The sequence below is a fragment of the Cricetulus griseus genome (genome assembly GCF_003668045.3).
Source record: "Cricetulus griseus strain 17A/GY chromosome 1 unlocalized genomic scaffold, alternate assembly CriGri-PICRH-1.0 chr1_0, whole genome shotgun sequence".
NCBI classification, from domain to species: Eukaryota; Metazoa; Chordata; class Mammalia; order Rodentia; family Cricetidae; genus Cricetulus; species Cricetulus griseus.
The window spans coordinates 188,528,420-188,552,986 of NW_023276806.1; the positions used below are offsets into that span (position 1 = coordinate 188,528,420).

At 39.5% G+C, this 24,567-nt stretch overlaps 1 protein-coding gene across 1 annotated transcript in view; it reads left to right on the forward strand.

Annotated features, from left to right (window-relative positions):
- Positions 1-23,909, forward strand: part of Braf (B-Raf proto-oncogene, serine/threonine kinase) — a 125,241-nt gene extending 101,332 nt beyond the window's left edge. Inside the window, 6 exon segments of the mRNA XM_027391530.2 lie at positions 4,170-4,216; positions 4,969-5,087; positions 8,458-8,589; positions 18,767-18,901; positions 20,362-20,515; positions 23,646-23,909. Coding sequence (XP_027247331.1) covers positions 4,170-4,216; positions 4,969-5,087; positions 8,458-8,589; positions 18,767-18,901; positions 20,362-20,515; positions 23,646-23,668 — 610 coding nt within the window. The 3' untranslated portion in view covers positions 23,669-23,909.
- The last annotated feature ends 658 nt before the right edge of the window (positions 23,910-24,567 follow it).

The following is a 24,567-nucleotide window of genomic DNA, read 5'->3' on the forward strand; positions in this document are numbered from 1 at the left end:
ATAAGAAGTTATTAGCATTCTGTTTGTTTTGTTTTGTTTTTTAATTCTGATCTTTAAAGCTTTTCTTTTACTCTAATAGCTTGGTAGTGTACATCTGTAATCCTAACACTCAGGACATGAGGCAGGAGAATTGTTTTAAGTTCAAGGGCAGCTTAGGAAGTAAAATCATGTCTCAGAATTTCAATAAAAACTCTTTAGTGAAATTTGTTTGGTTTGGGTTTGGAGAATAGGATGTGTTTTGGATGTTTTTGTTGTTGTTGCTGTTTGTTTTGAAACTGTTTTCATACTCTACCACAGACTGAACATACATACATACATACATACATACATACATACATACATACATACATACATCTCCTAGGTTGGCCTTGAAATTGCAGTGATCTTACTGTCTCAGCCTTTCAAGTGCTGGGATTACAGACCTGAACCACCATGTCAACTGAAATTAAATCTAATAAGATAAAATTTTAGATCATGTCTCAAAACAAAACCCTATCTAGCTACAGAGAAGAGGATATATAAATATATATATAAATATATATAAAAATATAAAAAAATAAATATGTATGTAGTCAAGGAGGTATTTTACAGAAGCAATTCAGGAAAATTATTGTAGGGTTGTAATATCGTCTTACAGGGTTCCTAGAATTAATAGGCTCTTGATTATAAATGTTATGCCACCCGCAAGGGAGACAAAGATGAGAATCTCAGCCTGGTTTGTGTTGCTCAGATCAAGTTTGGCACATCATCTTATGCTCTAAAGGGTGAATCATTGTAAAATTCTGAAAGATGTAGAACAAAGACAGATTTTCTCAAGTGCTTTTACAGGTGTATGAATAGATTCTGTAAACACACAGTTTCTCCAAGGAAGGAGAGTGACAAGAGAATATTGTCAAGAGAGTGTAGCATGTTTCCTCTTTGCTAGTGCTGCTGCAAACACACACACACACACACACACACACAAAAAAAAAAAAAAAAAAAAAAAAAAAAAAAAAAAAAAAAAAAAAAGCCGTAATGCTCTTCTAACATTAGAAAAATAGAAAGGAGTTGTAACCAAGACTGTTCAGTGAATAAAGGCACTTGCCACCAAGTCTGACCACCTGAGTTCAATGCTTGGTACCAACATAGTGGAAGAAGAGAACTGACTCCCATAAACTGACCTCTGACCTCCATACATACTGTGGTGGGCACACATACATAAGCACTAAATTAAATGTTTTTAGAAGGTAGGAAGGAAATCTGTTTTAGTTATCTTAAATAATGGATACACTTCTGTATCATATCAGAATATAGTTTATTTAGTGTTGCTCCCTTCCTTACTCCCAGGCAGCTATGTACTTATTGACATCTATTGTAATTAGTCCAAGCTTAGTAAACTATGTTTTAGCTGTAATTTGTATAGAACTGCTTGATGCAGTAATTACTTTGAAGTATTGTGTGGTGTAAGTTTAGGGTATGATACTCACCCCAATTTTCTAGCTGGGCAAAGAGTTCCTTTTCTAGCCTTCCATTACAGACCTGTTTGATCTACTCTTTTGTAACTTTGGTTATGCTAGGTAAAACTCCACTATAAGACACTAGATAAAAATTAGAGAAGCAGTTTGTACTATAAAGAATTACACAATCCACTTGAAGCAGCTGTTACAACTTTGGGCACTGCTCGGTTTACCCTATCTGGCTTTTAGTAACCAGTACATCACTAGCTAACAATCAGATGTATCTTGATCAAAACTACCGAGTTCCTGACCCTAAATTTTCTCCCTTCAACCCTCAGTTAGATTTTATGTACTTTTTTCTTGCTGTGTTTCTTTCAGTCACATTTCTGGAAGTGATTTTTTTTAAATATTTTATTATGTATACAACATTCTGCTTCCATGTATATCTGCACATCAGAAGAGGGCACCAGATCTCATTACAGATGGTTGTGAGCCACCATGTGGTTGCTGGGAATTGAACTCAGGACCTCTGGAAGAGCAGTCGGTGCTCTTAACCTCTGAGCCATCTCTCCAGCCCTCTGGAAATGATTAATGCTATCTATCAACAATACCTTTTCCTTCTCTTCATATCTTCATGTTTTTGTATAAACCTCTCATTTATTATTGGGGTGGTTGGGACTAAGACCCCTCAACCTCTCTGTGACAGGATACTGATGTGGAACAAGTCTCATGCAGATGCTTTGCAGATAGTCATGCCCTGAGTTCAATGTCCACACCAGTCTGTGCTCCAGTTCTCCAGACCTCCCATTCTCCTTACCCTTTCTTCCTTGATAGAGATGATAGAGATGTCTTGTTTATGGCTGAACACCAACAGTCATTCTCAGCACTTTGACCAGTTATGAGTCTACAGTTCGTCACCACTGATCACTACATTCTGAGCAAAGCAAACATTGACATTTCTCTTGGGCCATAAGCAATTATTTAGAAAGCAGTTTAATGAACATATCATGTCCATTTAGAAAAACAACAGCAATAGCTTCCTGACTAGAAGGCCAATATTTTTGCTAGACATGGTAGCTTGAGTCTATAATTCCAGCCCTTGGGAAGTGGAGGCAAGATTGCTATAAGTTCAAAGTCAACTTGAGCTGAAGAGAAAGACCCTGCCTCAAAAGGGGGACTGTGTTAGCTTCCTTTTTTTTTTTTTTTTTTAATTTCACTCTGTACCAGCACTCTCATTACTCTACCTCCTTTTTTTCTCATTTAAGATCTTGCAATCCTCAAAAAAGCTCTTTCCTGGGATGAGTTTATCTTCACCTATTCTTATCTTCCTATGGCATTGCAAATGTTACAAAGCAGAGTTAGCAAGGTCACAGTCAAGAGTGCTTTGTTGCTTCTCCAGAGGACCCAGGCTCAGTTTCCAAACCCACATTGGGCAGCTCATGCTGCCTGTAACTGTAGTTCTAGGGAATCCAGTACCCTCTTTTGGCCTTCACAGGCACCTGCATGGGTGTGGCTAGCAGAGAGAGACACATACATACACATAAATAAGAAAATAAACTTTTGAAAGTTTTTAAAGCAGATGAGACCCATAATTGACCTCTTCTTTTCTTTTGCTATAAGAGTAGTGATGATGACATAGCAGAAGTCCAGAGTTATGACAAGATCATTTTAGATTGTAATAAACGTTGTGAAGGAAATAGCATAGAAGTGAGAGAGTAATGGATGAAAAGGGGTTACTTTTGATAAAGTAATTTAAAATGAATTTTTTGTTCAAAAAATAGTTACAGAAAAAAATTAGTTACAGATATTGATGTCTTCTGGGAAAACAAGGACATTTAATAAAGATAAGTTGCAAACAGTGTGAACTATTTATAAGTCTCTATTTTTAATAGTGCTCATGTATGACTTTGAATTTACGTTCTGATTTCAGAAGTCCTTTGCATGTGCTGTAGTTGACTGATGGGCATGCATTCAGTGCTTCACACCTGCCAGGCCCTGTTCTAGGCACTGGAGATATCTATGTAGTAAGTTCCAGGACTACATAGCCAGAGCTGCATAGTGAGACCTTAAGGGTCTCTGAAAGGCAATAATAACAACAACAAGATAATGTGGTCATTACGAGAAAATCTCCTCCTCATTAGTATTAATGTTTTACAAATATGTCATACCTCCTTTAAAATTAGTTGTCTTCACTAAACTTTCATAGTCTAATGGAAGTTGCATTGTAAATTGAAAGGAAGCATAGGCACATAAAAAAAACAAAGCAAAACAAAGATCAAGCTATTGCATTAATTACTACATAATTGACCAGTGAAAGATCACTTCCCATTGGATCCTTTGTTAAAAATAATAATGTTCATCTTAGTATGCATAGGTGGGAAATAGAATGGAAGCTGATTTGGGGACAGATACAGAAGGGAAATATTGAAAGAGGTGGGATTAAATATCAAGTGTATTTCAAGGGACATAGATAAATAGGCTTGACTGAGTTAAAGGTTTGTATTTGTAACTAGTAAAAGATAAAGCAGAGTCCTCATGCACCAGGATTTGGGCTGTATATAATAGTGGTATATTTCTATAATCCTAAATTTACAGTCAATTATTATGTAAAGAGGTTATCACAATATACCAATTTCAATTGTATCTTTACACCCCTAAATATGTTCTGTAGATTTTGAGGCCAGAGTCCTACTCAGAGTCTTACTCAGGTTAAAATGATGTTTTGTTTTTCAGTTACTTACACGCCAAGTCAATCATCCACAGAGACCTCAAGAGTAATAGTATCCTTCCTGAAACTGGTCTGCGAAGTCTGAAAGCATCCCGACTTTTTCTTCTGCATTTTGTCTTCATGTTATGTAAAAACAGTTTCATGCTAAGTGTAATATGCAATAAAGAAAATGAATCGATTTGCATGAGAGTAAAGTAGAGCAGGATTCTACCTGATGGCATTTCTGTATGACTGGGCACTGTCTTTATTATAGTAGGACTTTTTGTCTTGCTTGCTTACATTTTATGTGCCCTGTAAAGTAGATATTTTGTGGCTACTGTTTTAATTCATCTAATCTTTCTGAGTAGTAACTGAGATATGAAACTGAAGGTTCAAAATTATGTAACAGTGACATGAGGAAAACAATTTTTCTTTTTTTCTCCGAGTCTAGACAGATCCTTTCTGATATCATCCTTATTCTAATAAAGAACCTGCATAACTTTCCCAGCAGTGTTAAAGGATATCTGGGCCAACTCAAATTAGAAAGTTTCCAGATCTCCCGTAGACTTAGAAAAGCACTTTAACCTTATGCTCACATATTTCAAGCCCAAGAATCTTAAAAGCAGGTCATAAAAACTAAAGACAACTGATTCTTGTTTAAAGCATGTTTATTGACTTTAGGGGGAATTATGAATTACTATATTTTAAAACGAAAATCTTACTACAGGGTTGTAGAAACTTGCTCCGTTACCTTGAATCTTCAAAACACTTTCTCTGGTAGGAAAATGAGATCTATTTTTTTTTCCTTTACTTACTACACCTCAGATATATTTCTTCATGAAGACCTCACGGTAAAAATAGGTGATTTTGGTCTAGCCACAGTGAAATCTCGATGGAGTGGGTCCCATCAGTTTGAACAGTTGTCTGGATCTATTTTGTGGATGGTAAGAATTGAGGCTATTTCTCTACTGATCATGTTCTTTAACCCTATACTAGTGACTAGTTACTAGAAAGTCACTGAAGATCTTAACTACAGTATTTTTACAGTTCATGCTATTCACAAAAATCAATATAGTAAGCCAGGCAGAAGCAGGTGGATATCTCTGAGTTTGAGGCCAGCCTGGTGTACGTAGTTCCAGGACAGACAAGCTACATTATGAGACTTTGTCTCCCCCCCCAAAAAAAAAAGGAAAAGAAAAACATTCTTATTTTTTATATATCTAACCTTTTTTCTTCTCTTAAAGTATTGCAAAACTAGTTGCAATATATTTTGAACAAAATTCATATATGTTTAATGTTACTGAAAATTGTTTAAAATACTTTGTCGGGTTTGGTGGTGCATACCTTTAGTCCCAGCGCTCAGGAGGTAGAGGCAGGTGGATCTCTGTGAGTTCAAGGCTGGCCAGAGTTAGGTGAGACCCTGTCTAAAAAGAAAAAAGAAAACAACAACTTTATGTTCAAATGATCAGTATGCCCTGTTTTTTTGTTTGTTTGTTTGTTTGCAGTTTAAAGCATGTCTTAAGAGACCTATTCTTAACAGAAAGGCTGTTTCACATTTTTATTTGAGCCTAAATTGGAAATAGACCTTCTTCACACTAGAAAGAACTTTATAATTATGGGGCAGTTGGAAGTGGAAATACAAAAGAAAAAGACAAGGGGATATTTTTAGCCAGTCTTGTGCTGTCTGCATGGGTCTGTCTCCTTGTTTCTGCTTTGTAGAGAAGACGCTCTAAAAGCTGGGAACAGTTACTGCAGCAGGCTGTTGAAGAGTCATTTCAAGGAGCACTGCTGTGAGCCCACAGTGGTTCCTTGTGACCTTTCAGAAGGTCCGTAAGTTCTTTTCTTTGTGAACCCAGTCTTCCTCCTGTCCTTCAATCAGAATGACACATGACAGCTGGCTGAATGAGACACACATAACAGATTCCAGCTAACTGCTGTTAACTCTGTTGTCACTAAACTTTGATTTTGAAAATATAATCAGTTTTCATTAAAAGTAGGTATTCTCTGCTGAGATGTAACTATTTAATATTTAAGTGAATTAGTAAATAATAGTCAGTTGAGTGTTAATATCGTCAATATTCACAGAGGTACTCTCCGTAGGACCTTTGATAATATTTGAATAAAAACAACCCTGAGTCCAAAGAATTTTGAAACATCAGCTCTAAGTGGAATACAGGTTCTAAATATCTTTGAATAGATTTAATCTGTGAATAGATTAATCTGCCCTAATACTTTTGGATCACCTTCTTAGGAAAATCAGGAGGGCTTTCAAAGCCATATTTACCTGAATTCCCAGAACAATATATAGCAGTCTTGAAGAAGCAGATTCTCCAAATAGTGGTCTAAGTCTGTAGAGATAAGCCTAGGGTTACATTGAGTTGTTTTCTTGGGTCAATAGTGAAGTTAGCACGAGGGGCAGAGTGGAAGAGGTAGGAGAACTGTGCTCTGTCCATTAGCTTCAAAGTTTCCTGACCGGCCTTGGGTCTTTTCATCTGAAATGTTAGATCAGAGTAGTCAATGACAAGACCCTTTCTTAGATTCCATGTTACAGTTAGCTAAGTTTCTTTTTAAATTCTTTGATATATTCTTAACTGTTTCAGTTTATTAGAAGAGACTATTTGGTGGTTGTGTGCTGGCCTTAAGGCACCAAGGAGAAGGGGGAGAAGCATTTTTGCTTCTGAAATTATACAAGCAAAAAATTAAAACTGATCACTCACATGCTTCAATGATGCATATCTTTTGACACGAGGTTTGTCCTAGGTCCAGTCTCTAGGTTTGTTATCTTTCATAAGCCATAGTTTATATCATTATATAAGATGTTTCTATTTAATTCTGATTATTTTTTTGTTGATATCCTGGATCAATGAGTTTATCTTTTATTCTGCCATGCTAAATTTTAAGAGAGCAAGAATAGCCAACGATGCACTTTATTGTTGAATAAAACTTCCAGTTGATACCTGCCTTCAGAAAAGAAATATGGGGAGCTTGTTCAGTCCTTAAGAACTCTGGCTATTCTTTCAGAGGACTTGGGTTTAATTCCCAGCGCCTACGTAGCAACTCACAACTCTCTGTAAACTCTAATTCCAGGACATCTGGTTTGTTTCATACTAAAATAGCAGCTATCAACAAAGTGTGTGACAACAACAAATAGAGAAACATTCTCCTGCAGCCTTGTACTTTGACTCTCTCTCTTCAGGTTTTCCCACAGATGTCCTCCCATCAGTGTTCCTTAACGTGTGGTGGACAGCAGACTCACGTGCAAGCATAGTAAAGCATGGGTCCCACGGGGAGTGTAGTCAGCACTGAGCAGGCTCCACAGGCAGTTGTGACTTGCTGCTATAGTTGAGTACTGTTACTCTTCAGGGGATACTGCCCTTACCAAGGCCAGGAACTTTGTCCTCCAGCTAGTTTTGCAAAGTTTCCTTAATACTATCTACCACTTCTTCAATTCCTTTCTAACAAAACAGTATAAGAGATACAAAGTGAAAGAAGAAACATGCTGTTTCTTCACCTATGGTTGTGTTTCATATAATAAGAAACTTGAGTTGTGCAATAGAATGCTTACATTATGTTAAAATTTGGTAAATACCATTTTGTCTTTGTTTGCCCTAGAAGCAACAACTAAAAATTTATTTGTACAATTTTCTAATAAGTCAACCTGTTGTGTGTTACTCTTGTTAGTAAAGCTTTTTTTTGGGGGGGGGTTGTTTATTTGTTTGGTTTGTTTTGGTTTCTTGAGATAGAGTTTCTCTGTGTAACAGTCCTGGCTGTCCTGGCACTCTCTCTGTAGAACAGGCTGACCTCAAACTCAACTCCTCCTGCCTCTGTCTCCCAAGTGCTGGGATTAAAGGCATGCACCACCACCAGCATTTTTTATACCACATATTTATGATATAACTTGGAAGGACATTAGTTGCTTGTGCCTACTCCCAAGCTTTTTGTAAGTGCACAGCTAGTATTTCTTTGCTAATCAGAAAAAGGAAGTGGAGCCCAACTCTGATAGGATAGTCCTGAGAAATGGTTAGATGGCAGCAATGGTGTTTGTTCAGAAGGAGGATTGCTGATAAAATTACAAAATCTTAGTAACACCTCAAGGAAATTCGGTTCTGAAATCACCTTTCAGAATTTATAAAGCAGAGGTTTTCCCCTTTTCCTTAGTTGGTTCCTTCATTTCTTTGACCATTCATAGGAAAATGACATACTAGATGATTTCTTTAAATATGATGTTGCTCTAGGAATTATCATAGTGTGTATTTCAGTCTTTATTCAGCTGAACTTAAGAATAAACTAGAATTTTTCTTCCTTACTTAACAGGCACCAGAAGTAATCAGAATGCAAGATAAAAACCCATACAGCTTTCAGTCAGATGTATATGCATTTGGGATTGTTCTGTACGAACTAATGACTGGCCAGCTACCTTACTCGAACATCAACAACAGGGATCAGGTAAATATTTATCATCTCTGGGGATTATTTTAGTACTTCTCTTAAGGCTTCGGTTCTTTGTAGGAAGGAAGTCTGGAGATGGAGGCAAACATGAATAATAGAGCTATTGGTCTTTGTAATCAGCTTTAGAAAATGTTCTCGTGCTCTTGACAGTTGGGAGGCTTTTGCTTGGAATGTTGCTCATAAATGTTACAATGGAGTGACATCCCCAATTTTGTGACTAGAAATTAGAAGTAGAACAATAGAGATAATGCCTGGTTCTTGGTTATAGAACTAAAAGAATGAACTCTGGAGCCTGTTGTGGTGGTGTAGGCTTTTAATCCCAGCACTCAGGTGGCAGAGATGGGTGGATCCCTCTGTGAGTTTGAGGTTGGGCTGGTCTAGAGTTCCAAGCCAGCCCTGACTTTAAAAAAAATAAAAAACAAACTTGCTGTCATCACAGATATACTTTTGTGTATATACTTTTACCCTTTGATTGTATCACAGTGTGCAATGTCAGAGCAAGGGCTCAGCTATGAACATGATCTTCCAGATTTAAGATGCCAGCCAATAACATCACCTCACAAAGCTTTGCTCCTCTGTGTTCTCCCAGTAAGCTCCCTTAGACTTTCCTCTCTTTATTTCTGTCCCTTCCCCCACTCTCTCTTCACCTTTCAACAGAATAGTATCCTGTAATCCAGGCAGGGTTTGAGATCTCTCCAGAATATTGGGATTGCAATTTGTGCCACCAATCCCAGCTTACCAACTCCCAAAAAGTGAATGAACTGTTATTACTAAAATTCCCTTGAAAGTGTGTATGTGAATGTATATGTGAAGAGGAAAGTAATGGCGCTTAAATTGTTCATTAGAAGACAGTTATCCAGATAAGCAGTGGTTAGGAGTATTTATGCCATATGCTGTGACTTGCATCATAATTACCTAAAAGACTGCTGAAAAGATGGCTCAGTAGTTAAGAGTCCACCGCTGTTGCAAAGAACCTGATAGCAGTTGAGAGCTCCCCCGTGGGTGGCTAACAGCCCATTCAAGGGGCTATGGCACCCTCTAATGGCCTCAATGGGCAGCTGCACACACATGCTCATACCCCCACACAGATATTCACCCATACATTTAATGAAAATAAAAATCTTTACATTGTAAATAGAGAGATCCAGGGTAGATTGTGATTCAGTGGGGTAGCGTCCAAGCACATGTGCTTTTTCATGTTTCTGGAATAATTCTGATGCATACAAAAGATGAGAAGTATTCCAAATTGTAAAAGCAAGCAAATGTGGAGGACTTGTGGATTTCATTCATCATGACTCCCAGCCAAATAAAATGGTAGACTTCTTCCTTCATTGAAGGGATTTTTAAAATCATTTTGTTGTTATGTATATGTGTGACATGTATATTGTGTACCTAAGAGATCAGAGGACAATTTGGTGGCATTGTTTCTCCCCTTCCCCTTTATGTAAGTTCTAGAGATGGAACTCAGGTTGCCAGGCTCATGTGTCTAGAACTTTCCCCTCTGAGCCATGTCTCTGGCCCAGTATGTCAGTAGCTAAACTCTTGGTCCTTTTGTTGATAATCTGACTTTTTTTAAATCTGATCTATTTGTTTGGTTGGTTTGTTTTTCAAGACAGGGTTTCTCTGTAACAGTGCAGGCTGTCCTGGAACTCACAGAGATCTGCGTGCCTCTGCCTCCTGAGTGCTGGGATTAAAGGTGTGCCACCAATGCCCGGCTCTGATTTATTTATATTCTTATGTATTTATTTATTGGCATTTGGGGGTTGAATGTAGGGTGTTGTGTATGCTAAGCACATGCTCTACCACAGAGGTGTGTCACAGCCCTCAGATACTACTTTTTTTTTTTTTTTTTTTTTTTTTTGTTACATTCCAATCCCAGTTTCCCCTCCCTCCTCTCCTCCCACTCTCCCCACTGATAACCTGACTTTTAAACTTCGGCTATGATATGGTATGAAAAAGATGTATTCTAATGGTAAAAGGATACTTAACTTTTTGACAACCACCTATTAATTTAAAAAAAAAAAAAACTATATCACTTTTCATTCCTGGACCCAATATGAGGTTCTAGATTGTTCCATCAGTTACCACTTGGTTTGGGGGGGGGCGGGCGGGGGGAGCGGGGTTTCAAGACAGGGTTTCTCTGTGTGGCTTTGGAGCCTATCTGGAGACCAGACTGGCCTCGAACTCACAGAAATCTGCCTGCCTCTGCCTCCCGAGTGCTGGGATTAAAGGCGTGCACCACCAATGCCCGGCTTACCACTTGGTTTTTTGTTTTTGTTTTTTTTGGGGGGGGGCGGGTTGTAGACATCTTAGTAGTAGTAGCTTTAGTGTTTCATTTCCACAGAGACTACTAGTTGAGTGGCCTTTTATGTTTTGTTGATACTTGTATATAAATCACTTTGTGTTTTTATATAAAGAAATATGTACTCAAATATTTGCTGGTTTTAAAAATTGTTTTTCAAATGCAGTTTAACTATCATTAATGTATTCTTGACTCAAGAGACATGATGTGCAAATGAAAAAAACAAAAAACGAAGTGTGTTCTAAATTACGCAGTAATTTATGTAATGATTTGTTAAGGGCTCACAAGTTCAGAGATTTCAGTCTGCTGTTCATGACTTTATTGGTTCTGGGCCCTGAGTAAGCAGAACATTATGACATCAAGAGCATGCTGAGGAGGAAGCTGTTCTCCTCAGCAGACAAGAATACTGAACCTCTATATCTCTATATCTTTACCCAACAAGGATATTGATTAAGAGGGAGTGAGGGGGGGAGGGAAGGAGGGAAGTGGCTTGTTGAATTGTTTTGTTGATAGGTTTATTTAATTTGTTGGGGTTGAATGTTACACTGCATACATGTAATGATAAAAGGACAGTTTTCAGGTGTCGGTTTTTCTGCTACCATGTGAGTCACTAGATCAAGTCCAGGTCATCAGGCTTGGTGACAGGTGCCTTTGCCCACTTAGATATTTTGCCAGTCTGAGATTTGGGGTCTTCTATTAAGGCCATGGTTCCTTACGAATTAGTGTTTGTACAGGGTGAAAAATCTAAAGCATGCCAGAGTTCTGTACACATCTGCTTCTTGGCATTTGAGGTGCCTTGTCTTCCATGGGAGTATAATAAATGAAAGTAAAGCAAAGGCTTGTTCTCTCCGAGAGAATTCTCGTGAGTGACCAACAGAAGTTAAGGCCTTTGTCACTTAAGTTTTCCTAGCAGTATAGTTGAGCTCTTAGAGTTTCCCAGTCTAAAGCCAAGTTTCATGTTTAGTTAAAAAAAAAAAAGAAGGAAAAAAATTATAAATCTTCCACCTACTCTTAATCCACTTGATTGCCCTGTGTGCCCCACTGTCTTCAGACTGCCCCTTAGGTGGAGTCTCCTATTTTGAAAGGATGACTTTGGTAGCACCATTCATCCTTTTGAGTTCTGTCTCACTTTTCCTCTACCTTGGTCTCCTGGGATCTCAGAGTAGACCTGTGCTTGAGAATCTATGAATTGCCTTCTTTTCCATAAGAAGTGGGACAACGGCTTTTTCACTGTGCCCTGTAGCTGCTGTTCATCTGCACTTCCACCCTTCTGTAGTTTGGGGTGCGTGTTTTGCATGTAAACTCAACGCAAAGCTCTGGTAGGGCAATATTGATACAGTGGCAGGTATTGTGCTCAAGACCTGTATCATCTTACTCCAGGGGTTTTGTTGTTGTTGTTGTTGGGTTGTTTTGTTTTTATCAATGATGAATATAGGGGATTGAGTTAAAGAACTTCAGTTCTAAAGGTCGTAGGGACTGGGAAGGTGGCTCAGTCATTAAAGTGTTTACCAAGCAAGCATAAGAACCTGAATTCAGATCTCCAGCACTCATGCAAAAAACTTTGCATGTTGACAGGTGGCTATAACCATAGCTCTGAGAGACAGAGACAGGAGGATCCCTGGAGTATGTTGGCCAGCCAGGCTAGCAAGATCATGAGCTCCAGGTTCAATGAGAGACCCGATCTCAAAAATTAAGGTGGAAATGAAGTCAGGGAACACCCAACCTCAGTCTCTCCCCAGCATGCATACATGCATACATAAATACACAGACTCAAAAATAAATAAAAATCAGATTGTATATTAAAGTAGGTCTTTTGACACTCTAAGGATAACCACCTCTGCCTTACTTTGTAGAAAAGTATGGAGGTGGGCGGGGTGTGTGTGTGTGTGTGTGTGTGTGTGAGAGAGAGAGAGAGAGAGAGAGAGAGAGAGATGAAGAAATCGAGAAATCACTTCATAGGGCTACACAGAGAAATCCTGTCTCAAAACAAAACAAAAATAAATTTAAGCCAGACAGTTGTTACTTTAATTCCAACATTCAGAAGGCAGAGGCAGGCAGATCTCTGTGAGTTCAAGTCTGGTCTATGGAGTGAGTTCCAGAACAGCCAGAGCTACACCATGTGCATGCCCAGTGCCCAAGAAGGTCAGAAAAAGATGTCAGATACCCTGAAACTAGAGTTATGGGTGGTTGTGAGCCACCATAGATGCTGGGAACCAAACCCAGGTCCAGAGCAGTGAGTGCTTTTAGCTCTAGGCTGTCTCTCCACCCATTTGTTTGTGTCTCATCAGTCTGTTGCTTCCTTCCTCCTCTACCTTGGTTTCTCTACCAAGTTAAGATTAATATTGTACTCATTTAAGCTGCATGTTTAGACTGGATATACCCTCATAGCTCTCTTTTTCTTGAAGCGTAAATTCTTACACTTTAAGTATATTGCAGTTAATATTGATGCATAATAAATCACCCAAAATACAGTGATTTAAAACAAATTATACGGCTGGAGAGATGGCTTAGAAGTTAAGAACATTTGATCTTCTTCCAGAGGACCCAGCATCCATACTGGGTTGTTCACAACTGCTTGTAACTCTAGCTCCAGGACATCTGAAGCTCCCTTTAGCCTCTGTAGATACCCTCATTTCCTTGGCATGTATACACACAGACACATAAATTTTAACAAATAAAGTAAGTCAAGGCCTTTAGTCTAGCACTGGGGAGGCTGGAGCAGATAGTCTTTGTGTGTTCAAGGGCAGACTGGTGTACATAGTCAGTCTTGGGTCAGCCAAGACTACACACTAAGACCCTGTCTAAAAGCAAACAAATAAGAGGTGTTAGAGACAGTGGTTTGGTGGTTAAGACCACTGGCTGCTCTTCCAGATGACTCTGGTTCAATTCCCAGCACTCACGTAGCCACTCACAGCCATCTGTAACACCACTCCCAAGGAACCCTTTTCTGGGCTCTGAGGGTGCTGTACACACATGGTCATGCACAGATATCCATGTAGATAAAAGACCAATAGACATAGAAATGAAGATTTGTAATTTGAGCTGATGTCATTTACATCTGTTTCCTATGGCATCGACTAGAATAACTTGGGTAAGTACAGAAAATGTTTGCTTACCAAGTAACTCATTCATATACCTGCTGAGTTGATGCTGTCAGCTACAAGGTCACTCGGTGCCAAGGATCAGGTTCCTCAGTTTTTCTCTACATGGGCCTTCCTTTGGGACTTCTCAGGCTGCATGGTCTCTCTGGTTCTATCGGGAGCTCTCAAGAAACAAAGATATCCCATCTTACTATTAGGCCTTGTCCTTCTAGCCCTCCTGCCTCCACCCCCAGAGTGCTAAGATTACCTGTATTCACCACCACACTCATTTTCTACACCAATTTTTAATGTTATTAATATCTACTGTATTCAAAGCAGGATTCAGAGACAGAGTAGAGGCAGTGCAGGGGATCGATGCTGACAGTGCACAGCGCGCACGTCCTCTGGTCACACTGACACAGGACCAAAGAGGAGGATGTGCAGGAGCTCTGCATTTGGCCTGAAATTGTCTCAGATTTGGAGACCACGGTACTAATTCTGTCATCTTTGTGCCCTGTGACTCTTCTCCCCACAAATTACATCCAGGAATCTTCCTTTCTCTTTCGTGCTGTTTTTGCACCATTCAGCTCCCCACCTAGTAGCAAACCAACACCCGCTTTATGCTTTCCACCAGCTAATTTTCGTAGAGCATATAAAAATGTGGATTGTCTTCAATTTTTTCCTTTACATCCCTTCTGAAAGAATTTTGAAAAACTATACCTCTGCACATTTTTTTTCAACAATGACAAATTTTGTACCTTGCAGACCTCTGCACATTTTTAAGTTGGCATCTAAAATGTTTTTTATGTGCTAAGTAACTGCAAAGAATGTCAATTTCAGCCTGGCGTTGGTGGCACACGCCTTTAATCCCAGCACTCAGGAGGCAGAGGCAGGCAGATCTCTGTGAGTTCGAGGCCAGCCTGGTCTCCAGAGCGAGTGCCAGGACAGCCAGAACAGCCAGGACTACACAGAGACTCTTGCCTTGAAGAAAAAAATTTTTTTTTACATACTCTTGATTTGTACCCAGTAAAATCTAAAAACTAGCCCATGTTTAAATATATAAAAGCTCTACATTGACATGGTTACTTTTTTTCTCTTCAAGCTATTTGTAGTCTTCTCTAACCCCTTACAGGATTCTGTCCTGATATAACATAATTTTATCCCTTTAAGGCTTTTTTATTATCCATTATATAATATGCATAAAAATATGAATGTAAGTTTATTTAAATTCAGAGTTCTAAATTTTTTCTGATGACTTTAAGCTCTGGTGGGTTATTTTAAATTCTGAGTTCTGCCATTGTTAGGTAGAAATTGCTGTGTTGGTGGCGCTTCTTTTAATTCCAGCACTCGGGAGGCAGATGTAGAGGCAGGCAATCTCTGTGAGTTCAAGGCCAGCCTGGTTGCACTTCTGGCCCTCTGGCCTCTGCTCTCCAGTCCTGGAATGACAAGCATGCCTGCCACACCTGCTTCACAGAGGTGTGTATGGGTGCTGATGTGTGGAGGCCAAAGCAGTCTTGGGTATCATTCCTCAGATACTGTTCACCTTGTGTGTTGAGACAAGATCTCTTGTTGGTTTGGAGCCAGGTAATTAGGCTAGACTAGCTGGCCAGTGAGTCCCAGGAGCCTGGGACTGTCTACCTCTACATCACAGGAAGTAAAAGTGCATGCCACCATGCCTTTTTTTATATTTTTTTTTAATTCTTTTGGTTTTTCAAGACAGGGTTTCTCTGTGTAGCTTTAGAGCCTATCCTGGCACTCACTCTGGAGACCAGGCTGGCCTTGAACTCACAGAGATCTGCCTGCCTCTGCCTCCTGAGTGCTGGGACTAAAGGCGTGTGCCACCAACGCCCAGCTTTTTTTTTTTTTTTTTAACCATCTTTTCTCACTTTACATACCAATTTCAGTTCCACTCACTCCCCTTCTCACTCTCCCACCCCCCTAACCCCCACCCCATCCACTCCTCAGAGAGGGCAAGGCTCCCCCATGGAGAGTCAGTGCAGTCTGGTACATCACTTTGAGGCAGGACCAACACCCTCCAAAGAGAATGGGCTCCAAAAAGGCAGTTCAAGCACTAGGGATAAATCCTGGTCCCGCTGCCAGTACATGCCCAGCCTTTTTATGTGGCTACTCAAGCACTTTACCAACTGAGCTATCTCCTCATTTTCTCTTCAATTTGTGTCTATGTGGGTAAATGTAGCTTCTTTTTTTTTTTTTTTTTTTTTTGAAAGAATGAGTTTTAGGGCTTAGCATTAATCTTTTCCTTGTTTTCAGAGAGGTGAGTACTGAGTATTACTCACGTAATAAGTAGATGGGAAAGATAGGTGTTACAACCATATGCAGAGTTATGTGGTCCCCAATACAGGGACTCAACTACAAATTCACTGGCGGCTTTTATACTCACAGTTCTCACTTGGCACAATGAAAAGAAGTTCCCACGTGGAGCTCCAGTTGTCTTCTCTTGTGGAGTTACACACAGTGCTAAATTGTCCCGGCAGGAATATGTGATGGTAACATGGAGTGTCGCCAACCAGGAAGGGTCCCTGACCCTTTTGATTAAGGGCTAGTCTCATAGTCTCATATGGTTGGCTGTTTATGGCTGACCTTTGTCTCCAGTGCATCAAAAAATCAGATTGATGCTATGTAACCCCAAACTCTGTATTGCTAATAGCCCAGGGGTGATTCCAAATACCACACAGAGTGAGGGCTGAGTGAAGGCTTCCCAGGAGCCAAAGGAAAAGTCCCAGCCCGCTCTCTGGGCAGGAATACTCCTTTACAGCACTCCGCTACTTGTAATTTGTCATCAAAATGTATTTTAGTAATCATCAGAAAATTCAGTTAACTTCGTTGAAAGCAAAGAATTAAAACCAAGAAACTCTGAAAGAAATTTGTTCATTAGAGCCTAGTTAAATGCTTGAATTTGGAAATGTCTTTGATGTGCCATAATTTTTATAGCTCGTAATGATGTGTACTAGAGTCCATATTGGTAAAATGTCAAGGCCTTTGTAAAATAGAGGTTAGATGCAACAAGGAAAATTCTTTACACATGCACATTTGCCAGTGGTTCTCTGACAAATCAGTTTACTATTAATTTTATCACTGTGTATGCACATACATGTGAGTTCCTATAGAGACCAGAAGAGGGCATTGAGTTCCCTGGAGCCAGAGTCACTGGTGTTTGTGAGCCATAGGGTGTGTGTGGGTGCTCTGGTCTGAACTTAGGTCCTCTGCAAGAGCAGAAGGTATTTATTCTTCACCACTGAGCCATTTCTCCAGCCCCTAGATATAAAAAAAAAATAAATAAAAAGTATGTATGTGATAGACACAGCCCCTGTTTCTCAAGGATCACAGGTCTCATTGGAGAATATATTTATTACATTTGCAAGTTTTAATAATGAGATAAAGTAGTAAGTGATCATTACAGCTGTTGGTGGTGAGGGGGGCATTATTAGAGTTCAGTTAGGTAGGCCCTGGTTTATTCAGATTCCAGACTGCTGAAGAGAGCACAGGAAAGCATTTCAGGCAGTGATGGAGCTGAGGCTGTACAAATGTGAAAGGCAGATTTGTATTTGGATAGTCTTCTCCCTGTTCTTTGCTGTCACCTTCTTAGCTGTATTATCTTGGCAAGCCCCTTGGTTGGTTGGTTGGTTGGTTGCTTGCTTGCTTGCTTGCTTGCTTGCTTGCTTGCTTGCTTGCTTGCTTTGAGCATTGAATTCCTAATCTGTAACATGAGATCTGTTCCTACACCTTGTAGAATTCTTTCAATACCAAATAGGTAGGCGTCCAAAAATCTGAAGTTTTTCAGCCTTTTGGGCTTTTTGAACCTTTCCTGCACTTCCAGGAATAGCTAAGGAAACATATTGAACTGCTGTCCTGTGTGGATGGCAGTCCAGGCTCTTCCTCTCCACTTTGAAGGCGTCCTCTAAGTGGTCTATATTGTCTTAGTTATCCCCAGTTACCTATTGCTGATTTGTGTCATAGAGACTACGCTAAAATTAAAGCTTTACTACAGGTTGATAAAAGGGAGTCACTATGATATAAAACAGGAAATGACTATCTGATGTGTCCATTTCTAAAATCCATCAGGCCTGTCTAGAATGGTTCTCCTTTCTTTCTAATTTGCCCCTCCCAAAATCCTCTCTCTTGGACCCCCTCTTCCCTGAGACCCAATAATCTTAACCTAGCTCTACCCACCCTCAAAAGGGCCAAAATTTTTAAAGTTAAAAAAAATTAGAAAAACTAACTCTGGTGAAGACAAGTCTTTCTGCCTTGCAGGACGGAAGACTAAGCTTCAGCTGTCCTGACCTCCTCTCTTTGGAGGATACTTCTGATGTTGGAGTGGCTAAATGGCCCAAGACTTGCCACAACAAAAGCCCTTAGCTGCAGTTGCCAAGTGGCTGCTGTGGAGTGTCTAACTGTTTTGTTCCCTGCTACACATGTATAAAGGACTTAGCAACCATGGTGCCCAACAATAAATAGCACTCGGTAATCTCTTGGAAGGAAAAGTGCTATAATCATCTGCATGTCTTTGAGCCTTTACCTTGTCATGAACACTGCTAGACACCAGTGACACAAGAAGAGGGGTCATGAGACAAACAAGCTTGCATCTTGTTGGTGTGGGTTCCCCACAGGCTGTGATGGCTTAGGAGACCAGACACTAGCATCGTTTTTTATTTTAGCTTATCAAAGTTTAAGTACATATAGGAGGGTACAAATAAGTACATAGTTGTTATATTTTCATTGCTGATATATCTGCTTATTAATAAGAGTGTATGATTTGCCTATTTCCCTTTAGATAATTTTTATGGTGGGACGAGGATATCTATCTCCAGATCTCAGTAAGGTACGGAGTAACTGTCCGAAAGCCATGAAGAGATTAATGGCAGAGTGCCTCAAAAAGAAAAGAGATGAGAGACCACTCTTTCCCCAAGTAAGAAACCCTTCATGATACCCCAGGGCACCAACTAACCTTCATAAGCTGATTTTTAGCATGATGCGGGCGAGTGAGAGATATGGTTTGGATTCTGAGTTGGTCCTCTGCACATCCAGGTGAGCAAACAGGGCAGTGACTTCATGAAGGCTGAGCAGAATTGGGGATTCCAATACAAGCTCTTTAGCAGGACTTTGCGTTTGCCCAGCAGTTCTCAAACTTTTAAGACTTATTTTATTTTGTGTATGGGTGTTTTGCTTGCATATATATGTGTGTACCACTTGTGTGCCTGGTGCCTTCTGAGACTTGAAGGAAGTCAGATCCCCTAGAGCTAGAGCTGTAACAGCTGTGAGCCATCATGTGAGTTTTGAGAACTGAGCCATCTCTCCACCCTAGTCCTCAAACATTTTGATCTTGGCATCCTTTCATATTTTAAAATAGTTAAAGACCATGAGAGGGCTTTTGTTTGTAAAATTAACAATTATGTAAACAATGAAAAGAAATGAACAAAAAAACTAGTTTTGATTTCGTTTTTTCCCAAATGTTTTTGTGTAATTAACACACTTGGATTCTTTCTTTTGTACTCATTGTACTTCAGCATCGTATACTATGTTGCCTTTGACAGTTTACTTAGAAAAATTCTATGTACACTTTGACCTGGGGTTATTCTTGATAACAAAACAGATTCTAAGTTTTCTGTCCATACTAGATTTTCTTATTTTTTAATTTTTTACTTAGGTATTTGTTATTTCAAGTTTGTATTATTTATTTATATATTGCTTTATTATATCTTAATATTGTTATTAATTTTATTATTTTTATATTAATATAGATGTATAGTATAATGGGGTCTTACTTTATAATACTGTAGGGTATCATAACCTGATACATGCTAGGAATCCTGTGGTGGCCTGAAACTCAAAGATATCCACCTGCCTCTGCCTCCGCCTCAAGGAGTCCTGGGATTAAAAGTATGGTGATGTACACCACCCCATCTAGCTTAGATTTTTTTGTGTGTATGTTGGGAGGGTGTTGTGTGTTTGTGTGGGCATGGGGGAGGGCGGGGTGGGGTGACATTTGTGGGAGTGCCCAAGGAGAAGAGAAGAAGGTATTGGATCCCTAGAGCCAGAGTTTCAAGTTTGTAATTAGATCTATATTTTTACTTACCATCTGAAGGATGATAAATGATCTAAAATACAAGCAAACACTGTGAGTGACTTTACTTATTCAACTGTGTGTGTGTATAAAACCTGTGTTATTGTGCTAGCTTTTGACTTTTGTGTTTGTGGGAAAATACCAGTTTCCCTTGGTTTATTAATTATACTGAAAACAATGTAAAGTGTCAAGTAAGATGCATTATGAGTATGAGGAGCTCTTAAAGATTTATACTACCCAAATTTTACCTGTGTTTTTTTGTTTCTTGTTTTCTATTTGTTTCCTCCTCTGCCCCTTCCTTCTAGATTCTCGCCTCTATTGAGCTGCTGGCCCGCTCATTGCCAAAAATTCACCGCAGTGCATCAGAACCCTCCTTGAATCGGGCTGGTTTTCAAACGGAAGATTTTAGTCTGTATGCTTGTGCTTCTCCTAAAACACCCATCCAAGCAGGGGGATATGGTGCGTTTCCAGTCCACTGAAACAAACTAAATGAGTGAGACATTAAAGTAAGGTAGCAACAGAAACAAGTGAACAATTTTCCTTATGTTTAAATTAACTAGGATACTCTGTTATTTACAGGGGAGCCAAAGAATGTTTGTGTTTAAAAACTTAGCAATTGCTTTCCAAATCTTAAAAATCATACTGAACATTGAATTTTCAACATCAGTGGGTTAAAATACACAAACACTGCTAAACATTGGCAGTGCCTCTTTGAGAGGCTTTACTTCCTAGTCTGAGTTTGTTTTGTTCTCTTGGCTATTCCTGTTATTAAACTCTAGGTTTCTCTCTCAGTTTACTCATACAGCTTTTGTTATTAACTGTCACTTGTCATAAGACATCCAGAGGAAGACTTCCCTCTTCGTGTTCACAGGTGGGAAGTATACTGTAGGCTAGCCTCTATCAGCTGTGCAAACTTGATAGAATATAGAACCAGATAATCTTGGGTTTTATTCTATTTGCCTATAGCTATTTCTTTTTACTACAGTTTAGGAAGTATAGAGTCCTTTATTTCTTTGAAGCAATAAATAATTTCTTTTAATTGCTTTTGGGTATGAGTGGCCAAAAATATCAATCAGTAGCTCATTTGACATAGGTAATATGACTTAAGTTTGGATTTTTGCTGGAGAGTACAAAGTAGGTTCTTCTTAGATGATATTTCTATGTTAAAAGTGTCTTACGTGTGTAGAAGTCAAAGTTCTTTGCAAATGCCCTGCCCTTTATTCTCACTCCCTTCCCCAAAAGAAACTTTACAAAATCCTGAGAATCTGTTTGTTTTTAGTTAGTTGGTTTTTGAAGTTGCTATGTTAGGTTATGCTTACCTGTTGATGTATGTACAGCAGTCACTTAGCATTGCATCTCATCATTTTCTTCGTTGGTCCGACAAGGACCCCCCCCCATAGAAGTAAAATATGTACTTCTAATGTTTACATTTTTTATGTATAGAAAATGAGTATAATGTAACCATGATGGAATATTATTTTCTGGTGATTTGGAGAGAATCTAAAAGCAAAAAAGTAGAATCATGTGGTCTTCTAAAAAATCCTGCCATCTCTACTTCATAGTCACCTAGCAACCAAAGCCTATTGATATTCAGTTACTCCGTTTAGACTTGTGATAATGCTTAAATACAACCCAAAGCAAAAATAATTATTTAACAGACAAACCATATTTGCATACATGTTATCCTTCTTTGGAAAAAATAAAGCATATAATTGGGAAAACTTTAATGATAAATGAGTTTGTAAGTGCCACAGATATTTTCCTTACTTACCTTGTTATATTTCATAATAAGGAACCCACCTATTATTATGACTTGTCTTTTGTCCCTCATTTGGATAAGTTGAGATGCCATCATAATTTTATATACTGATTCATGATCCTAAATATAAAAGGAAACATTTCTCATATTACAAAAAAAAAAAAAAAAAAAAAAAAGCCAGTTCAATGAAATCAGGATCACAACAAGTTCAAGGCAGGCCTGGGCTACATAAAGTCCCTGTCTCGGAAAACCTAGGACTTAGATAGAGCTCAGTGGTAGATAACTTTATAGAATGTGCAAGTGCTTGTATAGAGTTTGATCACCAGCACAGGAAAAGGAAATGAGGAAAAAGGATTTCATACATTGTGATATATTAGAAACCATCAAAACTCGTGATTTCTAAATCTTCCAGTAACATAAAGATGAGTTTATTGGTAGATATTGTTGCATGTAGTTTTCACAAAATTTACTTGGTCCATAGAATATGCAAACATTTTGAGCATATGAAAAATCAAAGGACTTTTTTTAATGGAGCTCTTTCTATAATCTCCCAGCATACCTGGTTTACTAGTGTTTTCCTTTCCTCATTCACTGTCTTTCTCCTCAGCACTACCATGCCCAGTACTCTACCATTTCATTTGACTGGCTCACAAGGGAAGAATATTAAAATAGGATAGGTAGATGTATAGGTAACGTAGATCTAGAGAAATAGAAAGCACCAGGGTTAACTGAGTTTCCCTTTCTGTGTGTGTGTGTGTGTGTGTGTGTGTGTGTGTGTGTGTGTGTTTTTGTTAGTGGTGCTTGCCTGTTTGTTTTGCCATGACTTCTAGTTTTCTCATAAAAGATTTTCTATACATAAAAAATGTTTTCTTTTCTAGGCCTTTATTAATTTTTAAATTGCATAATTTTGGGCAAGTTTCTGGACCACTCTGAACCTTGTTCACACCTTGTTCATCTATAAAACAGATTCCTTGTGCAGCCCAGGTTGGCCTGAAACTTTAGATTTTCTTACCACTACCTGCCAAGTACTGGGTTTCCAAGTATGAACCACAGTGCCTAGCTTCTTTCTTTAGGCTCAACAGTGCCTTGGATAGTTTCTCATTAGAAAGAATCTTTGATGGAAAGAGCCTATAGCCCAGTTAGTTGTATTCAGAGACAAAAAGTAAAACTTAATTAAAACTTGTTTAGAGAGCTGAGAGAAATGGTAATCCTGTAATCCCAGCATGAGGAAGAGGAGGTCAGAGTATGGCAAGGTCATGAGGTCATGAGCACCTTGCTAATCTCAGCATGTAAATTTTAAGATTCCATCTGCCATGTTGGGTGTTGGTGGCACAGGCCTTTAATCCCAGCACTCGGGAGGCAGAGGCAGGGGGATCTCTGTGAGTTCCAGGCCAGCCTGGTCTCCAGAGACACTGCCAGGATAGGCTCCAAAGCTACACAGAGAAACCCTGTCTGGTGGGGGGGGGGGGGGAGAGACTCTGTCTGCCAGTATTTAGCAATGATTACTTAGAGCCAGGCAGGGTGGGCAGATGTTGTGTGGCTGCGGCCCACCTGCCTGCACTGTGAACAGGAGGGCTGACCTGCAGTATGACTCAGCTGTGAAACTCCTTGCAGCTTTTTCTTTTCTTGGTACAGTTGAGCTGCTCTTCACATGCCATGCACATACACTTGTGTTCTTTTGTGGATTCCAGTGACTTGAGGGTTAAACTGTGTTACAAAGTTTGTAATATATTTAACTAGTCACCTTTCAGTGAAATTGAAATGAGGCTTTTCTGTCTGAAGTTCTTTTGAGATGACTTTTTAAAATCAGCTCTTGTCCTCCCTCTACAGGAGAATTTGCAGCCTTCAAGTAGCCACTCCATCATGACAGCATCTGCTCTTTATTTCTTGAGTCTTGTGTTCATACAATTTGTTAACATCAAAACACAGTTCTGTCCCTCAAATCATTTTTTAAAAGATACAAAATTTTCAATGCATAAGCTCGTGTGGAACAGAGTGGAATTTCCTATTCAACAAAGGAGGGAAGAATGTTTTAGGAATCAGAATTCTCTGCTGCCCGTGTTTCTTCTTCAACACAAATATCACCTGCATACAAGTCTGCCCATTCCCAGGAAGAAAGAGGAGAGACCCTGAATTCTGCCCTTTTGGTGGTCAGGCATGATGGAAAGGATTTGCCGCTGCAGCTTGGGAAATTTGCTATGGAAAGCCTGCCAGTCACCTTTGCCCTTCTAACCAGATCCATTTGTGGCTGGTCATCTGATGGGGCGATTTCAATCACCAAGCATCGTTCTTGCCTGCTCTGGGATTGTGTTGTGGAGCGCTTTCCCTGTCTATCCACCACGGTTAATTTCTGAGGGACGGAGTAAATGCAGCATGCCCTTTGTGCAGCACCTGTTTAGTCCTCAACAAGTGGTGTCACCGTGAAGCTCTTAGGTTCTCGTGGAGGGTGAGAGGCAAGGAGAGGCTGGCTGTGCTGGGCAGAGAAAAGGGGATGCTGCATCTTCCTCCTCACCTCCCGCGCTCCCCTTGCTCGGGTTGCCTCACTCCCTGGGCTCTGCCTAACACTCGGGCTGGACAGTGCTGGCACACACTGCCTTCTTGTCTCGTGGGTCCAGCAACAGAGGTGAGGGCTGGGGGGTTGTCTCCTCCACAATGTAGCAAATTCTCAGGAAAATACAGTCCATATCTTCCTCTCAGCTCTTCCAGTCACCAAATACTTATGTGGCTACATTGTCCAGGGCACAAAATGTCA